Raw genomic sequence first — 25765 nt, 5'->3', positions numbered from 1 at the left:
CAGGGATCTCCCTGCCCCTCAGCCTGGGTGCTCCTGGGCAGGCTGAGGGGGGTCGGGGGAGGCGTGGGGTAGGGCCTGCGAGGCAGAGGACGGGGAACAGAAGGCCCAGGCTGGAGCTTTGGTGGGGTGGGAGGCATGCAAGCAGTAGAAAGAGTATTTCTCAGCTCAGCGCCTCAGTTTCCCCATATATAACAAGGAATCTGGAGTAGTTAAACCTGATGTAGCCTTCCAGCTCCAATTCCTATGGTTTTATGATTCCTTATGGGCAGCGTACGGGTCCAGGCTGAGGGAGAGGTGGGTCCTGATGAGGCCCCAGGGAGCAGCTGTACATTTACCCATTGTCTCATGAAGTGCAGGGTCAGTCAAGGCTTCAGAGAGTGAAGGGTCTTCAGGATGTGTCACTTTGGTCCCTACCCTGTCACCCCACCACCACCGAGGTTGCCGCCCCTGCCCACAGTAAGCTGGGTGCAGGCCAAAAAGAGGGGCCCCCAGCCTGAAAGACTCAGGAAGAAGCTCTGAGCGTCCATTAGTCCATCCCCATGGCTCAGCAATGGACTTTATGTCCATCACCCTTGCTGGTCCACAGGCCAAGGCCGCTCAGGCGCTGGAAGGTAGGGAGGCAGACGAGGACCCAGCCCACGGCAAAGACTGCAATGGCAGCCTGGACACATCGGCGGGGGAGAAGGGGCCCCCAAGACCCAGCTGCAGCGCAGACAGCGGCATCTCAGATGCTATGGAAGGTGAGTGCCTGGCATCCCCATACCCACCCTGCTCTGCCTGTCCTGCCCATCAGGTTACTTGGGCTCCCGGGGTGGGGGCCGGGAGGGCCTGGCTGGGCCCAGCTTCAGGACAGTAACTTAATATTGGCATCGAAGAAATGGCTGTGATAAATATAGTCCTGGCTTACCCTGGCCCAATTCTGGCTGCGAGGCCAGGCTGTGGCGGGAACTGGGGGCTTCCGGGAGGCCTTGGGGGCTGCCAAGGCAATGGGGAAGGACAGGATAATAATACGAACCAGGAAGGCCCAATGTTCCGGAAACTGGAGATCCTGTTCCTCAAATATCTTCTCGGTAAAAGTTAAACATCAAAGGTCCCTCTGCCCAGATAGAGTCACAGACTCCCCCAAATCCCTGTGCTGCCCCCCAGGCCTCAGTGGGACACTAGGATTAGGTAACGAGGAGAGGGTGGATAGACATACAGATGGATGGATGGATGGATGGATGGTTGGGTGGGTGGGCTGAAAGATTAATGAATGGGAAGAGGCATGGGTGTGTGGATGGATGAGAGGGAGGGAGGAGGAGGAAAGGGGGAAGCAAGGGAGGGAGATGCAAGGAAATCTGACATAGAAGGGAGCGGGCCCCTCCCCAGGTGTCTCGCCTTGGGCCAGGAAGGACTTGGAGGACTTTGCAAACCTCTAGAGGGCCCCATCCCAGCTGACCTTGTGTGACGGGCATCCAGGTGTCTATGTGCCCTGCCAGAGGATGCCCCAGGGAACGCTGGGCAGGGCTGGCCGAGGAGGTCACTCAACGCCGTCCTTGCTGGGACTGTGGTGGGAAGTTTGGGGCCTCAGACACAGTTTGGGGCACCTGCAGTAGCACCCGGGTTGGGGGTAGGGGTGTAGAATCTGCAGCCTGGTTTACTAATTCTTGGGTGGGGGTGCGGCTCAGCCGCCCCCAAACTCTGGGGTGTCCCAATCACGCACTCAAACCCAGGTGTCTATGGGGCTGCCCTGGGAGTCCTCTTTCCTCATCTATGACATGGGGGCACTAATATACTTACCTCATCCATTTCCGGTGGTAATTAAATGAGAGCACGCCCAGGCTGAGAACCCCCATGGGCAACAGAGGCCTGGAAGACCAGGAGGAGAAGCAGCGTCACCCATGGGCCTTATGGAGCCCCAGGGGTTTAGAGCTGGAGTGGCAAGAACAGGGGATGTTTCCAGAAAGCTACCCTGGTGGGAAAGGAAGGACTGGCTGGGGACAGTCTGGAGGGGCCGGCATACTGGCAGTGAGAGGGAGAGCCCTCGGGGGGAACCATGGTTTGCTCCTGAGTGGTGCTGGCCAGCAGCAGGTGGAACTGGGACCCAACCCCCTGCAGTGGCCTCCCGCCTCTCCCTGGGGGCCCTTGGGCCCCTCCCCAGCCGAGATCGCAGCCCTGGGCCATAGGCAGAGGATGGGAGTCACCCCATCGCGTTGGGGGGTGGGGAGCTCCAGGAAGGCGGAGCTGAAGTAGAACACTGAGAGAGAGGAACTAGGGGTAAGGCTGCTGAGGGTGTGGCTTTTTGAGGGTCAGCTAAGGGACAGCGTGTTGGGGGGCGGGGACTGAGGGGTGGGGCCATGTGGGCAGCGTCTAGAGGGATGGATCTTGAGGGTGACCCACTGAGAGGCGGGGCTTGGAGTAGGCCTCCCTGAGGGGGCGGGGCTTGAGGTGTGATGCTCCAGGGGGCGGAGCTTGGAAGGTGGCACCAAAGACCTCGGTGGAGGAAGGAGCACGTGAGGGGGGATCCTCATCAGGTATCGGTTTCCACCCTATTCCCAGAGCTGGAAGAGGCCCACCAGAAGTGCCCACCATGGTGGTACAAGTGTTCCCAGAAAGTGCTCATATGGAACTGCTGCACGCCGTGGATGAAGTTCAAGAACATCGTCCACTTGATCGTCATGGACCCCTTCGTGGACCTGGGCATCACCATCTGCATTGTGCTCAACACCCTCTTCATGGCCATGGAGCATTACCCCATGACGGAGCAATTTGACAGAGTGCTCAACGTGGGCAACCTGGTAGGGAGCGGACAAGGGAGAGGCTGTCCTTCCTGTGCAGGACAGGAGAGGGGCCACAGGGCCCGACGGGCTGTGTGGAAATATGGGTCGCGATTAGGGGGCATAAGGGGACAGGCTGGGGTTATTTTCCCAGCATATGGGTATATGGGGGCATGAGTTGATGTACCAGGGATGTGCATGGGGTGACCCATGGGACGTGGAATTTGGGTTTTAGGGTACTTGGGGGCAGATAGAATAGGGATGAGGTGCTTGACCTCGTATGATCAGGATTTCAGGGGCTTTGGGGTCCAGGCCATGCCCTGGAGGCAGAGATGGGGGAGTGAGAGCATAGAGGTATGGGGGTGGCTGGATGGCAAGTCTCTCCACTTTCAGAGGTTGTTGTGGGCCTAAGAGGGACAAAGGGACCTGGAAGTGGGGGCATAGAGCCATGGGCACCCAGGCTCAAGAGGCCCCCCGCTCACCCTGGAGGCCCCAGGGCATAGGCCCCCAGCCCCGAGCCCCCCTGCCCGCTGCCATTTCTCTGGCCTGGCCGGGCCAGCTCCCCCTCCAGCCCTTTCTGCTCTGCTATTGTTGACACACACTGATCCGCCTGCTTATCCCTGCCCATTAGAAGCATTATCACCTCGTTGCCAGCCCCTGTGGAGCCTGACAAAGGGAAAAAGCTGCCTCCTCCTCCAGTCCAGCCCCACCCTTCCCAATTGCCTTTGCAATCTTTCCAGGATGGCGAATGGGCGAGATGCTCCCCCTCTCCTGAGGCGTGGGGAGCCCAGGAAGAGTCAGATTTGGGGCCTGGGGCAGGACGAGGACTGGGTGGGCGGCACAGGAATCAGACCCTGGACTCCCCAGCCCACGAGGCAGGCACGTCCACCCCACGGAGATACCCGAGGTGGCCATGGCCAGGCCGGGCTGGAGGAGCAAGGGTGTGCTCTGGACCCGCGGTGCAGCTGCTGGGGTGTGTGTGATGGGCCCGGCCCGCCGCCTGCCCACCCCCTGCCCACACTCTGCTGCTGTCTGAGCACCTGCTACGGGCAGGGACAGCTCCTGGGCGGGGCTCAGCATGTGCCCGGGCAGGCTGTGGGCCCGGGGCAGCTGGTGCCCGGCAGGAGGGGGACTGTGCCCAGGGAGCTTTTAGAGGTTCTGCAGCTCTCAGACAAGTCCAGGGCTCTGGGGGCTCAGCTCTGGCTTCTCACTGATCCTCTGCTTCATCCTCTTTGGGGCCCTGCCTTAGACTTCCAAAGCCACCAAGATTTTCTGGGTCCTGGGACCCCAGCCAACCAGGGTAGAGAGGCTGTAGGGTGTAGGGACAGGAGACTGGACTAAGCCCCCCCAAGACCTGGCTTGAGACGTGCTTCTAGGTGGGCGGTGTGACCGACAGCTTGCTGCTGGCCTCTCTGAGCCTCAGTTTCTCATTTCTGGGATGAGCGCGATCATTCCTCCCAACCTCACAGAGGCTGGGATACCCATAAGGTCACAATGTGAACGACAGCACGCTCTATGAGTGCTGAATATTATTATGATTGGGCTGAGGCCCCAGGAAGTCACGTGACAGGCCAACAGTCACAAGGCCAGGAATGGACGGGCCCCGGCGTCTGAGTGGTTCCCACTCTGCCCTGTGGCATGGTCGTTCCGCTCCTCACTCACTCACATACACACATCTGTGGGCCGTGGGTACCACTGCTTGCACCCCCAGGGCTCTGTCACCCTCCCCTCGAGCCCTGGAGGTGGGAGTGGGGTTGGGGACTCCCGAGGTCCTGTGCCCCTGAGGCTCTATGACGGGGGCTGCACCCCACCCTGCAGGTCTTCACGGGCATCTTCACAGCAGAGATGGTGCTGAAGCTCATCGCCATGGACCCCTACGAGTACTTCCAGCAGGGCTGGAACATCTTCGACAGTATCATCGTCACCCTCAGCCTGGTGGAACTGGGCCTGGCCAATGTGCAGGGGCTGTCGGTGCTCCGCTCCTTCCGTCTGGTGCGTGAGGCCCTGGCCCCCGGGCTGGGGAAGGGTGTGGTGAGGATGCCTGGGGGAAAGGAGGAGAAGCCTCCAAGAAGCCAGAGGGCTGGAAGTAAAGCCCCCTCTGCCCTTTGGTCACCACGCTGCCTCTTAGAACCTTTCTTACTGGAAAAAAGGAGAAAGGTGCCCTCCCCCTTATCGCACAGAGCTGCTGGGGGACCAAAATGACAGCCCAGGAGCTGACATTTGGGCTTGACTCCTAAGTGACCTTGGGTGGCAGTGGGGTGGGGACTTCGACCCATATTGCAGAGCTGGAAGCTGAGGCTCCGGAAGTGCGTCAGTAGTGGAATTGGGACTCCGACTTAGCATCCTTTCCACTACCCCCTAGGGACCTCTCATGCATCCACAGAAGTATAGAGGAGGTGAGCTACACCTCTGTGTACCTTTCACCCGGCTCCAACAGCTGTCAACATTCTATAGTTCTTGTTTTATCTGTCCCCCCAGTTTTTCTGTGGGGAACATCTTAAAGCAAATCCCGAGATTTCATTTCACTTGCAAATACTTCAGCCTGTATATTTAAGAGATAAGGACTCTTTCTTTTGATCACTCAAAGAGGATGAGGTGGTAGGATGTGAGCATTCCCATTTCATAGAGAGGTAAACTGAGGCCTTGCATCCCTCAGTGGGTGGGAGTTGAGCTGTTCATTCTGGGAATTCCCTGGTGGTCCAGTGGTTAGGACTCTACGCTCTCGCTGCGGAGGGCCTGGGTTCAATCCCTGGTCAGGGAACCGCTCTTTCTCCTCTAAGGATGGGGCTCTCTTGGGGCTGGGCCAGGGGTCCCCGGGCCTCACCGGCCCCTGCCCTCCCCCTGCCCGGCAGCTGCGGGTCTTCAAGCTGGCCAAGTCGTGGCCAACACTGAACATGCTCATCAAGATCATCGGCAACTCGGTGGGGGCGCTGGGCAACCTGACGCTGGTGCTGGCCATCATCGTGTTCATCTTCGCCGTGGTGGGCATGCAGCTGTTCGGCAAGAGCTACAAGGAGTGCGTGTGCAAGATCGCCGCGGACTGCAACCTGCCCCGCTGGCACATGCACGACTTCTTCCACTCCTTCCTCATCGTCTTCCGCATCCTGTGCGGGGAGTGGATCGAGACCATGTGGGACTGCATGGAGGTGGCCGGCCAGGCCATGTGCCTCACCGTCTTCCTCATGGTCATGGTCATCGGCAACCTGGTGGTGAGTAAGGTCGGCTGGGTGGCTCCCCCACCCTCGCCCAGGACATCCAAGTGTCCAACGTGTGTCCATGCCTTTACTTCCTTTAAATCAGGCTGTCGCTGAAGGGCCCTTTTCCCATGAGGTTACGCTGTGTGACACCGCCGATGCTTGTTTTCTACCTAACCCCAGCCCCCAAATGGCAGTTTTGTATGGTTTAACTCAGTGGCTCTCAAATTTTAACCTGCTTAGGAATCACCTGGGAGTTTCTCAAAACCTAGATTCCAGGCCCCATGCCCCAGAGTCAGGTGCAGCAGCTCTGAGCCGTGGCCCAGGAACCGGCATTTCTAATGAGCTCTGGGTGATGTCACTGCCTCTGGTACAGGGACCACACTGCGAGTAGTACTGTTGAGACCTAGTGTTTTGGGTAAAGTAACATGATAACTGGAGTCAGACTGACCCATGTTGCAGTCCCGGCTCCTCTGCTGTCTATGTTACCTTGAACGAACCACTGCTCTCTGGTTGGCTGAGTTCTCTAACTTCACGTGGAAGAAAAATGGTAGGCCCCTCAGGGGGTGGCCGGGAGGATTGACTGTGACCGCAGAAGGCACAGTGTGGGGTTGGTACCAGGAACTCCTGGCCCTTTTGTCCTCCTACCCTCTCACCCTCTGTCCCCAGGAACTAGGCCATGGGCACTGGGAGGATCTGGAGGTGGCATGGGCTGCACCCATCCTGCCACTTTCTGTATGCGGGGCTGGTGCAGGGAAGGAGGTGCAGGGGCCCATGAGAAACGGGGTGTGAGGCCATGGCCCAGCTAACCAGAATTTCCGTGGCTGGGGCCGGGGGAGACATCTCCCCTCACCCTGCCGACTCTGCTCCTCCCCTTCTTGGGGTGGGGTCACTCCTGCGAGGAGAGCTGTGCCCAGCTGCCCCCTGTGGTGGCCAATGCTGCCCCGGGCAACAGGGGGTGGGAAGACACACGTCCCCATGTTCCGCAAAGGCCTGTGGAATCCTTGAGCTGCTGGGTCAGCGCTTCTCAGATACGGCTGAGCTCCGGCTGGGGGCAGGGACGGACTGGCGGTGGGGGATGTCACCTTGACTGAGGAGGGGACCGTGGGAGGGGGTCCCAAGCCCCCAGGGACAGCCAGACAGCAGAACCCAGGCTGGTGGCTCCTGGGAGGGGGGTCTTAGGGAGTGGGGAGAGTGAGGGAAGATGGAGAGTGAGGGCAGATGTCCCAGCAGAACTTTGGGGCAGGATTCGGGATGGGTGCGTGGGAGCAGGCTCTCAGTAGAAGTTTGTAAGGGCAAGTTTAAGGGCCTGGAGGTGACTAAAAGGGTCTGCAGGGGGTTTCTGTCTGTGTGTGTGTAAACTCAAAAACATTTCAGGCCCCTACTTTGCCACCTGATGACTGGGAAACCTTGAGCAAGTTATTTCTCTCTGGCCTCAGTTTTTCTCATCTGGAAAATGGGAATGATGGGAGTGGTGACCTACTCCACTGGGTGGTCGTAAGGATTACATGACACATTTCAAGTGCTTAGCGGCAAAGCACTTGGCCCAAGAGGCCAGGGGAGTCCGAATGTTACAGGCGTCGGGGGAGCAGTGGCGGATACAGTACCTATCACCAACCAGCATCACACTCCTGGTGTTGGGCTCTGCCACGTGCCGGTTCCTGTGCCAGGGGCTTTACGTGTATTATCCCTAATGCTCTTGACGACCCTGCACGGCAGGTAATGTTGGCTCTGTGCATCCAGGAGGCACAGCCCAGAACCACACAGCTAGTGCGAAACGGAGCCTGGACTAGAACCTGGGTCTGTGTAACTCCAATAGCAATAGCGTCAATACCAGCAGCAATGGTACCAATGATGAGGTTAGCATCAGCAGTGCCAGCGATGACAGCTTGACGTCTACTCATGTTTATTCAGCATTCTGAGCACTTTCCTGGTATTGATCTCTTAATGCTCACCACCCCCTATGAGGGCCGTGCTGTTTTATCGAGCAAAGTCTCAGGGAGGTTGATTAGTAACCTGTGCAGGATTTGAACCCAAGCAGTCTTGCCCCAGAGTCTGGAACCACTGCACTGCACTGCCTCTGTGTGTGTGCCACCCGCACCCTCCCGTCACACACACATGCACACACACACAGACACACACACCTACCCACCCTGATGCCCTTCTCCGGCCCAGCTCTGTGGCTCTCCCACTTTGCTCAGAGGAAGCAGAGTGACCAAGGGGGGTGGCACTGCCAGCTCCTTGGGCACTGTCCCTGCCCACCACCCTCCCAGGCCTCATGGAAGCAAGTGTCTGCCAGAGGGCACCGGAGCACCCCACCATGGTGTGTGGGGACCCAGGTCCCCTGCGTCCATGGTACCTCGGGGCTACTGTGAAGAAGAGGAAATGACCAGGGCATGAGGAACCCACCCCTCAGAGCCCCCCAGGGGAACTTGCTGTCAGTCCCCCTTCCCTCCAACCCACCCCCCATGCCTGGCCCGAGGCAGCTATTTCTGTCCCAGGCAGGAGCCGTGTGCAAACCCTGCTGACCCAGAGAGCAGCTAATTCCCATCTCAGATGTGTTTCTGGCAACTGGACACCTCCCGCCAAAGAGGGAAAGAAAAACCAGTAAATTTTGGTGGGGGGCAAAGGCAGAAAAGTAGCTAGAAGGCACGGCAGTGGAGACAAATACCCCCAGCACATTCTCCCAGAGAGAAGATATACAATATACTATATATATATATATATATTTTTTTTTTTAAGACCACATTTTAAAAAATTTTTTATTTATTTTTATTTTTGGCTGCGTTGGGTCTTGGTTGCTGTGTGCAGGCTTTTTCTGGTTGCAGCGAGCGGGAGCTACTCTTCATTGCGGTGCATGGGCTTCTCATTGCAGTGACTTCTCTTGTTGTGGAGCACGGGCTCTAGGCGCGTGGGCTTTGGTAGTTGTGGCTCGTGGGCTCAGTAGTTGTGGCGCACGGGCTTAGTTGTTCCTCGGCATGTGGGATCTTCCCAGGCCAGGGCTCGAAACCGTGTCCCCTGCATTGACAGGCAGATTCTTAACCACTGCACCACCAGGGATGTGTCTCTCTCTCTCTCTCTCCCTCTCTCCCTCTCTCTCTCTCTCTCTCTCTATATATATATATTTATTTATTTATTTATTTATTTATTTATTTATTTATGTATTTATTTTTTTGCGGTACGCGGGCATCTCACCGCTGTGGCCTCTCCCGTTGCGGAGCACAGGCTCCAGACGTGCAGGCCCAGCAGCCACGGCCCACGGGCCCAGCCGCTCTGCAGCATGTGGGATCTTCCCGGACCGGGGCACGAACCCGCGCCCCTGCATCGGCAGGCGGACTCCCAACCACTGCGCCACCAGGGAAGCCCCTACATTTTAAAGATATTATGTCAACATGACAGTTAAGACAATGACAAAAAGACTTTGGAGGACACTGGTGAAGGCCAGACAGTGAGATGCATGGAGAAGATGGCCAAGGGTGGGAGATTCACATTACAGTCCTCCCTTGGTATCTCAGGGGATCGGTTCCAGGACACCCTGCAGATTCCAAAGTCTGAGGATACTCAAGTCCTGTAGAAAATGGCGTAGTACAGTCGGCCCTACTTCCTCATGTCCACTCATACAGCCCCACCCTGAGACCCCCAGAGTAATACCTGCCTCTGGTTGACAGGAGACAGGACCCCCACCCCAGCCAGGCTGTACCTTCCTCCTCACTGCCCTGGGGTGGGAGTAAGCTGGTGGAAGTCAGGGCCACTGCATTGGGTAGCCGCTGGGGTATCCATTCACACTGTAGTGCAAATAAATGATGTCCTCTAAAGTTGTACAAGGATTGGAAACTGGGGTTCTAGTTCTGACTGTGCTGTTTGTCCTCAGGCAAGTCACTCCACCTCTCTGGGACTCAGTTTCCTCAGTCATAAAGTGCTGAGCTGGCCTCAGAGTTAATCACACTCCTCCCTGTACCTTGTAGAGTCTTCTGTTATCACACACATAACAGCCAACAAGTTCTGAGTGCCTACTGTGTGCTCTACTCGTATTGACCTTTTAATCCTCACAACAATGTGAGGAGGTAGGTATTGGAACCATCGCCATTGTACAGATGAGGAAACTGAGGCACAGAGCAGTGATAGGACTTGCCTCAGGACACACGGCTAGTAAACTGGGGTTCAAAGCCAAGCAGCGTGGTTTCAAAACCTGTGCACCCCAGTCTCTGCTTTGTGCATACCCACTGCATTGTATTTGTCTGATCAAATGTCTGTCTCTAGGCGGAGGGCAAACAGACCACTTGCTTCTACACACAGTGGGAGGGGCTCAGTAAATGTCTGTCCACTGGAAAATAAAGTTGACGCGGGTAGACCAGTAGCCTCTGAAGTCCCTTTCAGTGGGGCTAAGAGAAGAGAACCAGGTGGAGCAGGGAACCCCAAAGGAAGAAAAGGCAGTGAACAGTGGTAGGTGAGACGCCCCTTCTACAGCAACAGGGGACATGCATCTGGGTATCGGGAGCACAGGGTCTATTAAAAGTCCCATTTAGGGCTTCCCTGGTGGCGCAGTGGTTGAGAGTCTGCCTGCTGATGCAGGGGACACAGGTTCGTGCCCTGGTCCAGGAAGATCCCACATGCCGCGGAGTGGCTGGGCCCGTGAGCCATGGCCGCTGAGCCTGCGCGTCCAGAGCCTGTGATCCGCAGCGGGAGAGGCCACAGCAGTGAGAGGCCCGCGTACCGCAAAAAAAAAAAAAAAAAAAAAAGTCCCACTTACCAGACAAGAGAAGAAGGCTCAAAAGATTCAGCCTACCAAGAAGTCCTGGAAGCTTGGAGACAGGAGTCCTGTTTTTTGTTCCACATCCCCTGGCAGTGGAGGTGGAGGACAGAGTCATAGAAAGAGTCCCTGTCACTCAGTGGGCCTCCCCGAACCCTGCCTCTGCCTTGGTCAGCAGAGTCCTATCATGTGCGTAAGACTCAGTTTCCCTATCTGTAAAGTGGGCGTGACAGTAGCACTCCTCACCTTCACAAGAAGTTGTGAGGGTTCCGTAAGGTGACGTCCTCTTAACAGCCCACCATGAGGTGGGTCTGATCAGGAGACCCGAGGCCCCTCGTGCTGGCTGAAGGTGGCACCCTCAGGGGCCTAGAGGCTGAGCTCAGGCTCCCCCCAACCCCTGCTTCCCAGGTCCTGAACCTCTTCTTGGCCCTGCTGCTCAGCTCCTTCAGCGCCGACAGCCTGGCGGCCTCGGACGAGGATGGCGAGATGAACAACCTGCAGATCGCCGTCACGCGCATCAAGTGGGGTGTCGGCTTCGCCAAAGCCTTCCTCGTGGGGCTGCTGCATGGCAAGATCCTGAGCCCCAAGGTTATCATGCTCAGCCTCGGGGGGACTGGGGAGGCTGGCGAGGCCGGCGAGGCTGGGGAAAGTGTCTCAGAAGACGAGAAGAAGGAGCTACCGCCCGAGGAGGATGAAAACAAGGACCTCAAGAAGGACAATCATATCCTGAACCACATGGGCCTGGCTGATGGCCCTCCCCCCAGCATTGAGCTGGACCACCTCAACTTCATCAACAACCCCTACCTGACCATCCACGTGCCCATCGCCTCCGAGGAGTCTGACCTGGAGATGCCCACAGAGGAGGAAACGGACACCTTCTCAGAGCCTGAGGATGGCAAGGTGAGCCTGTCGCAGAGCCTGGATCGAGGGATCAGGAGTCAGGCAGACATGACTCTACATTTTTGTGTGACCTTGAACATGGCACAAATCCTCTCCAAGCCTCAGTTTCTCCATCTATAAAATGGGGTAATGGTACCTATCCCGTGGCATTACTGTGAGCATTAGATGAGATGCTGTGTGCAAAGCACAGTCAGCTCTCTGTGAACGGTGGCTGTTATTACTATTAATACAATTATTATGGCATGCCCTGCCTGTCCTAATACCCTAGGCCATTCCCTTCACCCCTGCCCCACAACTCCACCTGGGTCCCCTCTCCCCAGCAGGTGGCGCTCTGAGACAGCATGTTCTCACCTGAGGCACCCTAGCTCCAGGGCCGGAATCCCAGAGGCCTCTCTTAAACCCCCTCTGGGTTTGAAGCTCCTGCCAAGTCCTTGCCATTATCATCTGTTTCTGTTTAGACCCCACCTGGAGGGCTGGTCCCAACCTCCGAGTGTGGGCCAAAGTGCCAGGTCTGGGCTGAGGAGAGGGGTCAGGGGCCCAGTAGGGTTGGGTTCAAGGGGAACAGAGAGCCGGGAGCTGGAGCCGCTACCCCCCCTCCCCCATGCAGGGGGCCTGCTGCTGGGTTGAGGTTCCCCTCCCCTGCGAGGGTGGGGTAGGCCCTGGTGGTCGCCCCCAGAAGCTCAGGCTGAGCCCCCTCGCCCACCCTGCAGCTCGGGCGGGGCCCCCTGCCCGTCCCAACCCTATCGGCGAGGGCCCCGCTGGCACCAGAGCCTGAGTAAACTTTGCCCTGGAAGCTCTTGACTCCTTGTTTCCCCCGAATACGTGGCACACTGACTTACCAGGGGCCGAGCGCCTGCCAAGCTATAAATACCCGGGGAAATGTGGCAGCAACTTCGCTCTGAGGAGAGCGGGTGGAGGAGGGCTGGACAGCAGCCGGGGCCAAGGCTCCGGGGACTCTCACGGGGAAACAAGTACGGCTCCCGGGGGGCTGTGGGAGTGGGGGTGCACGGGCAGGGCATGTGGCTCATCGGGTGCCGTGCCCAACCTAACGCCCGGTGCCTCGGTTTCCCTTTCTGTCGTCTGGGCACAAGGCCCTCCCTGGTTTTCTGGCCACTGTCCTGACAGCCGCCCCCTGCCCCTCCAGGCTACCCTGTTCAGGGGCCTCCCCGCCAGCCATGAAGGGGGCCCCTTGAGGGGTGGAGACTGGGGGCAGGAGGCCGGCCTAGGTGCAGCACCGGGAGGAGGTGGGAGAGGCCTGGCCAGGCTGGAGCACCAGCCGTCCCACCCAACCCACTCCCAGTTAGGTTCCCTTGGCCCCAGGCTGGAGCTTCGGCTGCAGAAAAATTTCCATCCTTTTTGGATTTCTCAGCCAAACCGACCCTGAGGATAGGAAGGCTCAGACTTTGCTCCATGCTCATCCCCTTCCTTCCCCAGGCCTCATCCCTGTCCCACTCCAAGGGCAGGACCAAGGCCTGTGGTTCTTCTGCCTAGGCCCCAGGGCTGAATGAATGAAGGAATGAATGAGTCTGCTCCACCCTCTCGTTCCCTTCTCCCTTCTGGTCTCCCATCTTGACCTCCCCCGCCCCACCTTGTGGGAGGGCCCGGGGTCACGTGACCCTGTGGCCTCTGCAGAAGCCGCTGCAGCCCCTCGACGGGAACTCCTCCGTCTGCAGCACTGCCGACTACAAGCCCCCCGAGGAGGACCCCGAGGAACAGGCCGAGGAGAGCCCTGAGGGGGAGCAGCCTGAGGAGTGCTTCACCGAGGGTGAGGGCCAGCCCGCGTGTGTGACCCCACCTCTCCTGGGCGCCTCCCCCAGCCCGGCAGACCCCGTAAGGGGCCCGAGGCCGGCAGCAGCCCCAGCCCATTGCCCCCTTGGGGACATCTCGGGGACACACGCATCACCAAAAGCAGGCAGGGCCTTCTTCCTCTGATGCTCTCCTGCCCTGCCCTGTGGCACCCCAGGAGAATAGAATGCTGGGAAGGGGTGTCAGAGCTGGGGATGCCTCCCAGTCCCTGAACCTCTGACCCCTGCAGTGTCGGCGGTAGGTGACAGTAGCGTCAGCCCGAGGGCTGCTGTGCAGAATCCCCACAGAGCCCCGAGTGTGGCCAGCACCGCTCGAAGCAGGCGCTCCGCTGTGGCTGCTCTAAGACTGTCCCCCTCCTCAGCTTCGTCCGCCAGAGAGAGGCCTGCCTCGCCCCTCGGGAACATTTTTGCCCGGAGGGCCTGGGCTGTGGCAGAGTGAAGGCTGCCTGGGCGAGGTGGGGGAGGACGGGGACAGCCTGACGGCTATACACCCTGTGCTGGCTGCCTGCACCCCTGTGCTCTGGAATGTCTGCATGCGGTTGTGTGTGTGTAGGGGGTGGGGGCGGATCCTGGGAAGGTGGCGGGACTGTGCCTCCTAAGGTGGCCCCCAGGCCCGTGACCGGTGCCCCTGCCGCCGTCCCTCCCCAGCCTGTGTGCAGCGCTTTCCCTGCCTCTACGTGGACATCTCCCAGGGCCGAGGGAAGATGTGGTGGACCCTGCGCAGGGCCTGCTTCAAGATCGTTGAGCACAACTGGTTTGAGACCTTCATCGTCTTCATGATCCTACTCAGCAGTGGAGCCTTGGTAGGCGCTGCCCTGGGGACCGGGCACTGGGCAGAGGCAGGAGCCAGACCTGGGCAGCCCCGAACCCAGAGAATCCTAAAGAACTCACCAGTGCTTCCAGGATGTGTTGTAGACTGTGTTAATTTTCTTAAAGAGACAGATGGGCTCTGAATCCCTGTGCATCCTTAGCTGACAGGTCCCGGCCGGGGATCAGGTGGGGAAGGCCTTGGGAACTGGGGGTTGGGAGGGCAGGATGTGTCAAGGTGAACCCCCCTGACAGACCAGTGAGGGTTACTATTATTAGGCCTGGGGAAGGGGAGCTGAGGGGCTTCTCCCCACCGGGAACTCACTGGCTCACCTGCATGATGGGCACGGGGAGTCTGCCCCCGCCTGGCCCCGGTGCCAGAACCCTGGGAACCAGCAGCCCCTGGCAGGTAGGGACGTGGCTGCTGCCCCGGCCTCCTTTGGGCCCCGACCACCCCGCCCTGCTGGTGCCCCCAGGCCTTCGAGGACATCTACATCGAGCAGCGGCGGGTCATCCGGACCATCCTGGAATATGCCGACAAGGTCTTCACCTACATCTTCATCATGGAGATGCTGCTCAAGTGGGTGGCCTACGGCTTCAAGGTGTACTTTACCAACGCCTGGTGCTGGCTCGACTTCCTCATCGTAGATGTGAGGTTGCCCCACCCCCGGCCCCCACTCAGATCCCAGGCGGTCCTTGTGGCTGAGGCCCTGCTCTCCCTGACCACCCTCCCCTCCCATTACAGGTCTCCATCATCAGCCTGGTGGCCAACTGGCTGGGCTACTCGGAGCTGGGACCCATCAAATCCCTGCGGACACTCAGGGCTCTGCGTCCCCTGAGGGCACTGTCTAGATTCGAGGGCATGAGGGTGGGTGCCAACGGGGCTCTGAGTAGGGCTGAGGACTGGGGGAGCAGACACAGCTTGGAAGGGGGCTGGGGGTGTCTGTACTCCGGCCACCACCAGGGGTCCAGGTCTGGAGGTCCCCAGGCATCCTCCCACACCAGCCCAAGTGCCCATTCCTGCCCTCAGCCCCCTCCTTCACTCATCTCTTCCACCACTGGGGGCAGCAGAGGCTGCAGCAGCTCCCAGGAGGGCCCTGAGGGCACCGAGGCAGGAGGAGAGAAAGGAAGGCAGGTCTGTGGGTTTATAGGTGTCCCTCCCCAGCCTCAGACTGGGGCCCCCCAGGACTCCAAGCCTGCCCACCCTTCCCTCAGGCCCTTGAGGGCGGAAGTGACAGGTAAATACGGGATTTGGGCAAGACCAATGGGACTTCCCCAGGCAAGGGGCGGGGGTGGGGGGTTGGGGTGTCTGTTAGGAGCAAAACCCACGCTAGAGGGACGAACTTCCATGAAGCAGCTGGTTGCAGGTCAGCAGTGCACAGAGCCTGGGGGCTCCCTCCTGGTCATGCAAGAGGCCAGCCAGCACTGGGCCGTCCCACCCCTGGAGCCGGGACCCCTCTGCACCAGAGTGAAAGTGACCTGGCAGCTGGTTGGTGCCCCAGCCAGGAGTAGAGCTCCCCTGGGCATCACCGGGCTTGTGCCACCCACTTTGTCTGGAGGTCATGGAACGGTTTCTCCTTGAAAACAGACAATTCTCAGATTCAGTTCAGCCTGAAATAATGAGGTTGGCCTGGGTGGCCACCGCTGGCAGTGCACGGGAGTCCAGTCCCAAGGGTCCTGCTGCTTCAAAGATTCTGTTGGCTTCTTTTCTGGGTCTGTGTCTCTAATCCTGCGAGCAGATGAGCAGGGGAACAGGTCACGGGGACTGAGTTTCCTATGGGGGCCAAGGAAAGAGTGTTTGTCTCCTGCCCGGTGACCCGTGGCCGGGCTGCTTCCAGAGAAGCCCAGCCTCCACTCTGGGCTGATAGCTCCAGCCAAGCGGAGAGCCCTCTTCAGCCACCAGGCCGGCAACCCACTACCCCTACTCCTTGCTTACCATCCCCCCGCCCCCAAGTAAAGCCCAGCAGACTTCTCCCCCAGGCCTGGTTCAGATGGGCCCTCCTCCAGGAAGCCTTCCCTGCGCAACAAGGCCCAACTGTGCCTGGTCCCCTGGTTACTGTGGGTGGGAACCCTCTCCCAGAGGAGACTGGGTGTCCCTGCCTGCCTGGGAGAGGATCTGGAAGTGACCCCCTCCCTGGCCCCCAGGTGGTGGTGAATGCCCTCCTGGGAGCCATCCCCTCCATCATGAATGTGCTGCTCGTCTGCCTCATCTTCTGGCTCATCTTCAGCATCATGGGCGTCAACCTGTTTGCCGGCAAGTTCTACTACTGCATGAACACCACCACCTCCGAGAGGTTCGACATCTCCGAGGTCAACAACAAGTCCGAGTGCGAGAGCCTGATGCACACGGGCCAGGTCCGCTGGCTCAACGTCAAGGTCAACTACGACAACGTGGGTCTGGGCTACCTCTCCCTCCTGCAGGTGGTGAGTGTGACCCGCTGCCCCTGCCCAAAGCTGGGATGGAGGTGCCCCCACATTCTCATTGTACCTGAGCGCCCTGCCGCTCCTTGTTAGGGGGCCGCCCACCCTGCCTCTAGGGCTGTGGGACCCAGAGGTAGTGTCTATACCTCTCCGGTCTCTATTGGATGCCTCCCCAGGGGAGCTCAGGGCAGGCAGCCTCTGGGGAGGACCAGGCGGGGGCAGGGAGGGATACTCAAGGATGGAAGCAGGGGGCAGCCCCCTCCCCTCACACCCAACCACACTCTCTCAGGCCACCTTCAAGGGCTGGATGGACATCATGTATGCAGCCGTGGACTCCCGGGAGGTGAGTGGGGGTCCTCGAGATGTGGCTGGTGAGTTAGCCAGGGGAGAGGACTCAGACCCATCCCCACCCCATGCTGCCTCCTCAGGAGCCCCCGAGACCCCACAGCCTGGGGGTGGATGGGCCCACAGTGCGACAGGGAACAGGGAGCAGGCAGCTTGTGCCCCCAGCCCACCCAGCCCACCCCATCCCATCCTGTGGCCCCTGCAGAAGGAGGAACAGCCCCAGTACGAGGTGAACATCTACATGTACCTCTATTTCGTCATCTTCATCATCTTCGGCTCCTTCTTCACCCTCAACCTCTTCATTGGCGTCATCATTGACAACTTCAACCAGCAGAAGAAGAAGATAAGTGTCCAGCCCTCCCCTCCCCGGGCTCTGTCCTCCCTCCCTCCGTCCACTCCTTCCTTCCTATGTTCACAAATGCTGCCCCTGCACCTGCTGTGCTCTCGCTGGCTGGTGGCATGATTCAGCAAGGCTGGGTTCACATCCCACCAGACGACCTTGGACGAGTGAGATGTGGCCACCTCGAACCTCGGTTTCCTTATGTACAGAATGAGGTTCGTGCCACCTGCCATGCCGGCTCATTCTGAGGACCCAACGAGACATTGATGGAAGGTGGCCCAAAGCGGGCAGTGAGGCTGCACTGACCCCTTGCCTCTGTCGGTCACCCAGTCCCCTCCCCTCCCTTCTCTGGGCCCCTGAGTCCCCCTTCCCCTGCCTCCCTTGACCCCCATCTCTGGCTGCTCCAGGCAAGTCCCACTGGCCCCCTTGCTGGGGTGCGGGTGGCTTTAAGGGTGGTGCCTGAGAAGGTGAGAAGGGGGAGGTCCTGGAAAGTGAGAAGGAGGACACCCCCCACCGCAACCTTACGGGCCCCATCCCACTATACTTTGGAGGGAAAGACCTCTTCATGACGGAGGAACAGAAGAAATACTATAACGCCATGAAGAAGCTTGGCTCCAAGAAGCCTCAGAAGCCAATTCCCCGGCCCCAGGTACCAGCCTTCCGGGCCCCTCCCCCTGCAGCCTGTATGAGGCTCCTGCCTAAGGGGGCCACGGCGGGCAGGGGGCAAAACGCAGCCTGCGCTCTGCCCACCAGGCTATGTCCCTGGCGTGAGGCTGGGTCCACCTGCCGGGAGGGGCGCCAGCAGCTGCCTGATAAACTCCAGTCATCAGTTTACCCTTTGCCTGGGCCTGCACAGCTCCCCAGTGTCCAGTCAGCTCTTCAGCTGGTGGCCTCTGGGGCAAGGGCCCCTGGAACGGGGAGGAAGAGGATGTCCAGACAGCCCCCCAGTGAGCAATGACTTCAGGAGAAGGATGAGGGGCTGCTGGGGGACCTTGAGGGGAGGAAAGTTCCCAGAGTGAGGAAGGATGCCCGCGGACCCCACAGATTGGCCTGTTCTGATGGGGGGTCTCGCCGCCCCTGCCCTGGCCGACTCTGCCACAAGACCTGACACCTCCTCTCTCTCTGTCTCTCTCCCTGTCATGCTGTCGTGTCCTCCTGCATCTTCTGCCGGTCCACGTCCTGCCCTGACCACTGCCCCCCACACCCCTCGGTGTGCATCCCCGCACTCGCATCCCTGCTGCAGAACAAGATCCAGGGCATGGTGTACGACCTGGTGACGCAGCAGGCGTTCGACATCACGATTATGATCCTCATCTGCCTCAACATGGTCACCATGATGGTGGAGACGGATGACCAGAGCCAGCTCAAAGTGGACATCCTCTACAACGTCAACATGGTCTTCATCATCATCTTCACGGGCGAGTGCATGCTCAAGATGTTGGCCCTGCGCCAATACTACTTCACCATCGGCTGGAACATCTTTGACTTTGTGGTCGTCATCCTGTCCATTGTGGGTGAGCAGGGCCGGGCTGGGCTGAGTCATTCAGGGAGGCCCGGCGCTCCCATCCTCATGTCCACACACAGACCTGCTCACGCATCTGCCGTGCTCACACTCACACATACGCACACGCGTGTGCACCTGGCGTCTACACTTACTGCGCAAAAGCACATACAGTGGGCTCCCAGGCAACCTGTCACCTTCACATGCATGACTACACCTGAGAAACATTTACTTGTCCAGTGGGCGCACACTCAGGTGCCCGTGTGCTTCGAGAAAAACATAAGAAGATGGTTCCAGTATCCCTACACACAGGAGAGCTGTGTGTCGTTGCGATAGTAACTAGCTATCATTTATCAATCATATACTATTTGCCTGACACTGTGCTATGCACTTCACAGGCATTAGCTCACTGAGCTAATGTCCTGAGGCTGGTACTGTTGTCACCTCCATTTTACAGGTGAGGAAACTGAGTCACAAACCAATTAGGTGACATGCCTGAAGTCACACACCCAGAGCTGTCCTCCCCCGCCCTCTCATCCATGGCATCTGCAAACAGCCTTAGCGATAGGCCTACCACCATTCGCTTTGACACGTCCCACCTCCATGCAGCTGTGTCAGGGCAAAGATGGAGCCCAGACCCCAAGACCCCTGGGAGAGCCTAACGGGTCAGGCCATTCGGGCTGCGCTCTGAGCGGTGAGCTTCTACTGCTCCTTTCTGGGGAAGAGCCCAGCGGGCTGGGCCCCCCTGAGCCGCGCATGCCCCCTGCTCCCTGACCCAGCCGCCCACCCTGAGGGCAGCAGTCCTTACCGCTTCCTCCCTGCAGGCCTCGCACTCTCTGACCTGATCCAGAAATACTTCGTGTCACCCACGCTGTTCCGTGTCATCCGCCTGGCGCGGATTGGGCGCGTCCTACGGCTGATCCGAGGGGCCAAGGGCATCAGGACGCTGCTCTTTGCTCTCATGATGTCACTGCCCGCCCTCTTCAACATCGGCCTTCTCCTCTTCCTGGTCATGTTCATCTACTCCATCTTCGGCATGTCCAACTTCGCTTACGTCAAGAAGGAGTCGGGCATCGACGACATGTTTAACTTTGAGACCTTCGGCAACAGTATCATCTGCCTCTTTGAGATCACCACGTCAGCCGGCTGGGACGGGCTTCTCAACCCCATCCTCAACAGCGGGCCCCCCGACTGTGACCCCGCGCTGGAGAACCCGGGCACCAGCGTCAGGGGCGACTGCGGCAACCCCTCCATCGGCATCTGCTTCTTCTGCAGCTACATCATCATCTCCTTCCTCATCGTGGTCAACATGTACATCGCCATCATCCTGGAGAACTTCAACGTGGCCACGGAGGAGAGCAGTGAGCCTCTCGGGGAGGATGACTTCGAGATGTTCTACGAGACGTGGGAGAAGTTTGACCCTGACGCCACGCAGTTCATCGACTACAGCCGCCTCTCCGACTTCGTGGACACCCTGCAGGAGCCGCTGAGGCTCGCCAAGCCCAACAAGATCAAGCTCATCACACTGGACCTGCCCATGGTGCCAGGGGACAAGATCCACTGCCTGGACATCCTCTTTGCCCTGACCAAAGAGGTCCTGGGAGACTCTGGGGAGATGGATGCCCTCAAGGAGACCATGGAGGAGAAGTTCATGGCTGCCAACCCATCCAAGGTCTCCTACGAGCCCATCACAACCACCCTCAAGAGGAAGCACGAGGAAGTGTGCGCCGTCAAGATCCAGAGGGCCTACCGCCGGCACCTGCTGCAGCGCTCCGTGAAGCAGGCTTCCTACATGTACCGCCACAGTCAGGACAGCAGCGGGGACGCAGCACCCGAGAAGGAGGGGCTGATTGCTGACACCATGAACAAGATGTATGGCCCTGAGAACGGGAACAGCGGTTTGCAGAGCAAGGGGGAGTGGAGGGGCTCGACATGGGACCCCAGACCTGCCCTGGGGCTCCTGTCCATCAGACCCACAGACACAGCCCTCCCTCCCGCCCCACCCCCGGGGCAGACGGTGCGCCCAGGGGTCAAAGAGTCTCTTGTCTAGCAGGTGGCGGTGAGGTGGCACAGCCCCAAAGCTCCCCCGTGGCGCCTGCCCCTGAGGGAGCTAGGGCTTTGCGTCTGGGACTGATCCAGCTCCCTGTCGGGGACAGGATTTGGCCGTGCTGGGCTGTCACCCAGGCCGTGGCAAACGGGAATTGTACCTGAAGTCTCCACTCTGAGCCCGAGGCTGCTGCCTCCGTGATTTCACCTTCAAGTTGCTCTCACCTCCTCCGGGGCCCTGCTGCCCTCCTCATGGCCCCGGGGGAGGTTGGAACATCAGAATCTCTGCTCCCCACTTGGGGAGGAGCCGGCCTGTGATGGAAGGATTGGCCGCCCTCCTGCCACCAGAGTCTTAAGGGCCACTGACCTCTCCCCAGGAAGTGGCTCAGGCCCCCCCAGCTCCCTCCAGGACAAGGAAGTCTTAACTTCAGTGAGAGCAGACGCCTGACCCCAGGGCCCGCCAGCCCTCCCCTGACTCTGGGTACAGCGTCACCCTGCCAGCTTAGGAATTCTCTGGAAAAGGAAAGCATCACTGGTCCAGGAATGGCTCCACAAACCTGATGGGCCACTGGATCCTGACTCATTGGGCCGGTGTGACCCCTGACACCCTTTCCAGACTTGTCCATTGCCCAGGACCCTGGCTCCCTGGCTGGCCCCTGGGAGAAGAGCAGAAGGGAGGATTCCATTTGGGAATCGTCTTTTTCTAGAAAGCACGGATGGGTAGCACAGGTTGGATCCCACCAGCATATCGCTGCACTGGGGGCTTTCTTGGCCGGAGCACCCAGATCTTGGGTGGTGTCGGGGACCCTGGTGCTCAGGAAGAAGGTTCCCTTCCCTCCCTCCTTCCCTCCCTCCTGCATCAGCACCACTGGGGCTCCTGGCAGCCGCCCCAACCCCAGAGGTTTCCTCCCCATCCTCCACCACACCTCATCCTTTTCCCCACCTCAAAGTGATCCTAAGAATGTTCTAGCTGAGCCCACGTTCGAGATTTCCACACTGGGGCAGGCACTGCTTACCTGGCTCAGACCCAACCTTGCAACTTCCTGCCACCCGGAGAGCCAGGCGGCACTTCTGCTGGCGCCGCTGGCCTGGGCATGGCGCTGCCGGTCCTCCGCCGGCTGCCCTGCCGAGAACAGGCAGAGGCTGAGCTCGGAGGAGGGGGTGAGACGCAGGCTTAGGGGTCACTGGATTTACTCATCGGTGTGTGTGTGCCTGTGTGCCAGTGTTATACCTCTGTGTATAGCTGTGTGTGTGTGTGTGTGTGTGTGTGTGTGTGTGTGTGTGAACCACCGTGTCCCTCAGAGCCTGCATATGCATGTGTGTATGGGTATATTTGTGTACATGTGTGTCAGTGTGCCCCGCAGTGTCTGGCTGGTGTGTGTGTGTGTATGTGTGTCTTCTCTGTAGGCCTGTCTGTGTGAGTGTCCCTGTGCTGTGTGTATGTGAGTGTGAACACAGGTGGTAAGGTTTGCACATCAAGTCCCCCGTTGCCCTTAGTTCCTCTTCTTTTTCTTGTTTCTCGTGAACAGTTTGATTAAAACTCAGGAAGCAGCAAAACCTCCAAAACAACCTCTGTGTGTGTGTGTGTGAGTGTGTGAGTGTGCGTGTGTGCGTGCGTGTGCGTACACGCGTGTGCGTGTGTCCGTGTGTGCGTGTGTGTTTACGTCTGTGCTCGCCCGGAGGCTGAGGCCTTCCCTTCCGTCTGCCGCGCTCGCCGGCCCCCTCACCACCCTGCCTGGGCATCCCTCTCTCTCAGCCCCGTGAATCTACTCTTCTGCCCTCCTCCACTTCTCTTCCTCACACCCACCGCCCAGCCCTGCTCCCCGGCCCCGCCTGGGTCCTCTCTGGAATGAGGCCCCCACTCCTTCCATCTCTTCCTGCAGCAGTTCTGGCTCTTTCTTCAGAAGTTCATCCTGTAGGGGTCAGCCTCCTCTCTGACCAGCACTCCGACCACTGCCTTTCCCTCCTCGTTGGGGCTCTGACTAGTGAGGCCCCAAGAGCCTCGGCCCCTGCTGGACTGAACTCTCCACGGGACCGTGTGCCGATTGCAGAGCCAGTGTGGCTGAGCGGGGTCCAGGCCTCCCCCTGCCTGCAGGCTCCTCCCCTTCAGACCCACACCCATTGCACCTTGTCCGGGTGGGAACAGGCCCAAGCCAGGCCAGTAGACAGGCCCCTTTGTACAGTTCTTATAATAAACCTCCCCGGTGCCTCTGACATGTGGGCTCTCTCCTTCTGTGCTTCTGCGTGCGGACATCGACGGGAGCTGAGGGCAGCAAGAAGGGCTGGTGGGGATTGAGCCAAGTGGGGAAGACTTGGGGAGCTGCCAGGGATTGGGGAAGCCCCAGCTCCCTCTTCTGGCTCCGTCTGGCCGTCTCCTGCCCCCTCCAGAAGGAGACTGGGACTCCAGCCTCACAGCTGGAGTCCCAGAGGCCAGATGAGGTCGAGTCGTGCCCGCTCCCTTCACTCCCCTAACAGGCAGCACCACACTGCATCTCCCTGCCCACAACAGCACCCAGGAAACGGGTGTTGGGACCCGTGTCCCCAGCCCCTCCTCTCCAGAAGCCCCCATAACTTCTCTGCCCCTCAGAGGCCCTAAGGTGCCTATGGGTACACGGTGTGGCCCCTCCCTCTCCCCAGAGGTACAATTCCCCCAGGATGCTGCCTCTGACCCCTGACCCCAGAAAACCCAGGGTCCCATGGACCTACGACGAAGAGTAATGTTATGTAGTGAGCTCCGGCCACAATCCCAGTGGGTGAAATATAATTTTAGATTTAATTTTGTTTTCTGACAGCCAAGGCTGTATTCCTCCGAACTAGTGAGTATTAGTCCCTTTCAGGATTTCTGTATCCCCTTTTCCTGGGTCCTGAGGTTACATGGCACCCTTGGGGGCTGGGGAGGGGAACCCCCAGGCCACCCCGACATCCCTCAGCCATGTCCTTGAGCCCCTTCCCACAGTGTGGTTGTCTTTGCCTGCAGGGGAGGGGTCTGACATCCCCGCAGGGCTCCCTGAGCCCCCCACCAGGGTGCTGACCTCCCTCCCAGAGGTGGGGGAGGGGCTCCTTCTCACATGAAAGTTCTCCAAACCTCGCCCGGGTCCCTCTCTGGCCCCAAGGACAGGAGAGCTTGAGGGTGCCCTGAGCCACCCTTCCCCTGAGCCTTGAATGGTAAAAGAAAAAAGACAAAATCCTGGGTGAGAAACGTAGAAACCAAAGTTCCTATTTCAGAATCAAGACCCTCCCCCAGTTATCAGTCCTACGCGCCACCTGCCTGAGGGTGAACCTGAGTCCCTTCAAGGCTCACGACCACCCTATGAAGAAGGTATTATTACAATTATTTCTGTTTTACCCAAATGAGGAAACTTGGTCTCTGAAAGGTTAAGCATGGGTGTTGCTTAACAGGGGTGCCGTTGACATGTGAGACAAGGAAATTCTGCTGTGTGGGAGGCTGCCCCTCCCACGGCAGGGTCTTCCCTGCCCCCTGGCCCATGAATGCCAGAGGTGTCCGTTGGTCATTTGACCTTGGCAATGGCCCTGGAGCATTTGTGGGGCAGGACCACCCTGCATTGAGAAGCCCCAGGTGACTTGAGGCGGCTTCCCGGTCTCCTGCAGGGTCAGGATTCACACCCCAATCCTTCTGCGCCTGCAGATCTCCCCTGGTAACAACAAAACAAGTAGCGTCAGTAGGCGAGGGCTGGGGGGAGGGGCAGAGGTCAGAGCCTTTCTTTCCAAACTGAGGTTCTGTCCTCTCCCACCACCCTCCCAGGGTTATTGGGGGTCCCTGTCCTCTTGTTCCCCAAACCCCCAAGCTCCATGTCCCTTCTCCCTACACCCCCATCTCTTATTTTGATGCTGCCTTCCTGGAAAGGTGGGGTGAGGGCTGCCTGATGTCGGGGTGCACAGCCCAGGGCAGCCGGGGGCAGAGGCAGGAGTGGGCTTACGAGGCCTCCTGTTCCAGGAAAGAAAAAGGCGTCACAAGCCCCGAACAGAGCTCAGTACTGTTGTCCCTGGGGAGGGAACAGCATGGCCCCAACTGTGACAAATAACCCTGCAGGCGGTGGGGCCCCCATTGCCCCCACCCACTCCTGGCATGAATGGGAATGAAGTCCAAAGGACACATCTGCATCCCTGCCCACGGGAGACGCAGATGTGCATGTGCTTGGAGGACACCTACTGCGCCCCCAACCTCCGTGCCCCCTAGAGTCACCCTGGGCCGCAGGCCCAGCTCCTGAGCAGCCCCACACCACACAGCCCGGGAGCACACCCGTCTCAGCAGCTACATGCACGCACACACACACACACACGTGTGTATCCCAAGCCTTCTCCATCTTCCCCCCAACTTTGGGGGACGCTAGCCCCAAAGCTAACCAAGGCTTCCATCACCAGGGGGTACTTTGCTAAAGGAAGAGACCCCTGGATTTTCCCCCATTCCTCTGGGGGAGTCTCCAACCTCCCCCACCAGGGGCCCATGGTCCCCAAGCTGACCTCAGGTGATGTTTATATTCCTGGGCTGTTTGTTCTGTGAACTGAACATCTGACACCTTTTCAGAGAAATGTGTTTGTTTTTTTTTTTTCATTTGGAACATCTGGAAACAACAAGAACATCTGGGACTGCCAGGAACGAGCTGTTCCTTGGAGGGAAACTTAACCCTCCTGTCTCCGCTTTCCACAGCTCCAGTCCTGGCCCGTACTCCTCGGGGGTGGGGGTGGGGGTGTGGACCCCACCATCCCAGGTGAGGCTTATGCTCAGGACTGAGGGGGCAGCACCCAGACCTCTGTCTTCCTCACCACCAACCCTGGCCTAGGAGGTGGGTCCATGTCTCCCTGAACCCAAACAGACCTGCCAGCAGCACAGGCTGCTTGAAAACTGGCAGGTGGTAAGGAAAATATGTAGGCAGAGGAC

At 59.0% G+C, this 25765-nt stretch overlaps 1 protein-coding gene and 1 long non-coding RNA gene across 4 annotated transcripts in view; one reads left to right on the top strand and one right to left on the bottom strand.

Moving 5' to 3' along the window:
• The window catches only part of SCN4A (sodium voltage-gated channel alpha subunit 4), a 29224-nt gene extending 8191 nt beyond the window's left edge, over positions 1–21033 (top strand). The window contains exons 10-24 of the mRNA XM_033847600.2: positions 587–740; positions 2539–2777; positions 4575–4748; positions 5609–5965; positions 11109–11600; positions 13233–13365; positions 14054–14208; positions 14689–14862; positions 14958–15080; positions 16358–16636; positions 16923–16976; positions 17184–17321; positions 17863–17967; positions 18562–18832; positions 19644–21033. Coding sequence (XP_033703491.1) covers positions 587–740; positions 2539–2777; positions 4575–4748; positions 5609–5965; positions 11109–11600; positions 13233–13365; positions 14054–14208; positions 14689–14862; positions 14958–15080; positions 16358–16636; positions 16923–16976; positions 17184–17321; positions 17863–17967; positions 18562–18832; positions 19644–20869 — 4074 coding nt within the window. The 3' untranslated portion in view covers positions 20870–21033. The remainder of the gene's footprint in view (positions 1–586; positions 741–2538; positions 2778–4574; positions 4749–5608; positions 5966–11108; positions 11601–13232; positions 13366–14053; positions 14209–14688; positions 14863–14957; positions 15081–16357; positions 16637–16922; positions 16977–17183; positions 17322–17862; positions 17968–18561; positions 18833–19643) is intronic.
• On the bottom strand, positions 13782–21995 carry LOC117309519 (uncharacterized). Of its 3 annotated transcripts, none has more exons than XR_012328834.1 (4): positions 21882–21995; positions 21027–21521; positions 17226–17299; positions 13782–15986 (listed from the first exon to the last, which is right to left on the bottom strand). It is a non-coding gene; the product is annotated as an uncharacterized lncRNA (long non-coding RNA). The 3 variants fall into 3 exon arrangements; XR_012328835.1 differs by lacking the exons at positions 21027–21521; positions 21882–21995 and adding exons at positions 18589–18819; positions 19628–20822 and having other exon boundaries at positions 13784–15986; XR_004523867.2 differs by having other exon boundaries at positions 13785–15986; positions 21423–21521.
• Positions 21996–25765: the final 3770 nt, after the last annotated feature.

This window comes from Tursiops truncatus, chromosome 20 (genome assembly GCF_011762595.2).
Source record: "Tursiops truncatus isolate mTurTru1 chromosome 20, mTurTru1.mat.Y, whole genome shotgun sequence".
Classification (NCBI taxonomy): domain Eukaryota; kingdom Metazoa; phylum Chordata; class Mammalia; order Artiodactyla; family Delphinidae; genus Tursiops; species Tursiops truncatus.
Note: the sequence above shows the minus strand (reverse complement) of the source record. Positions and strands in the feature narration are given on the sequence as shown.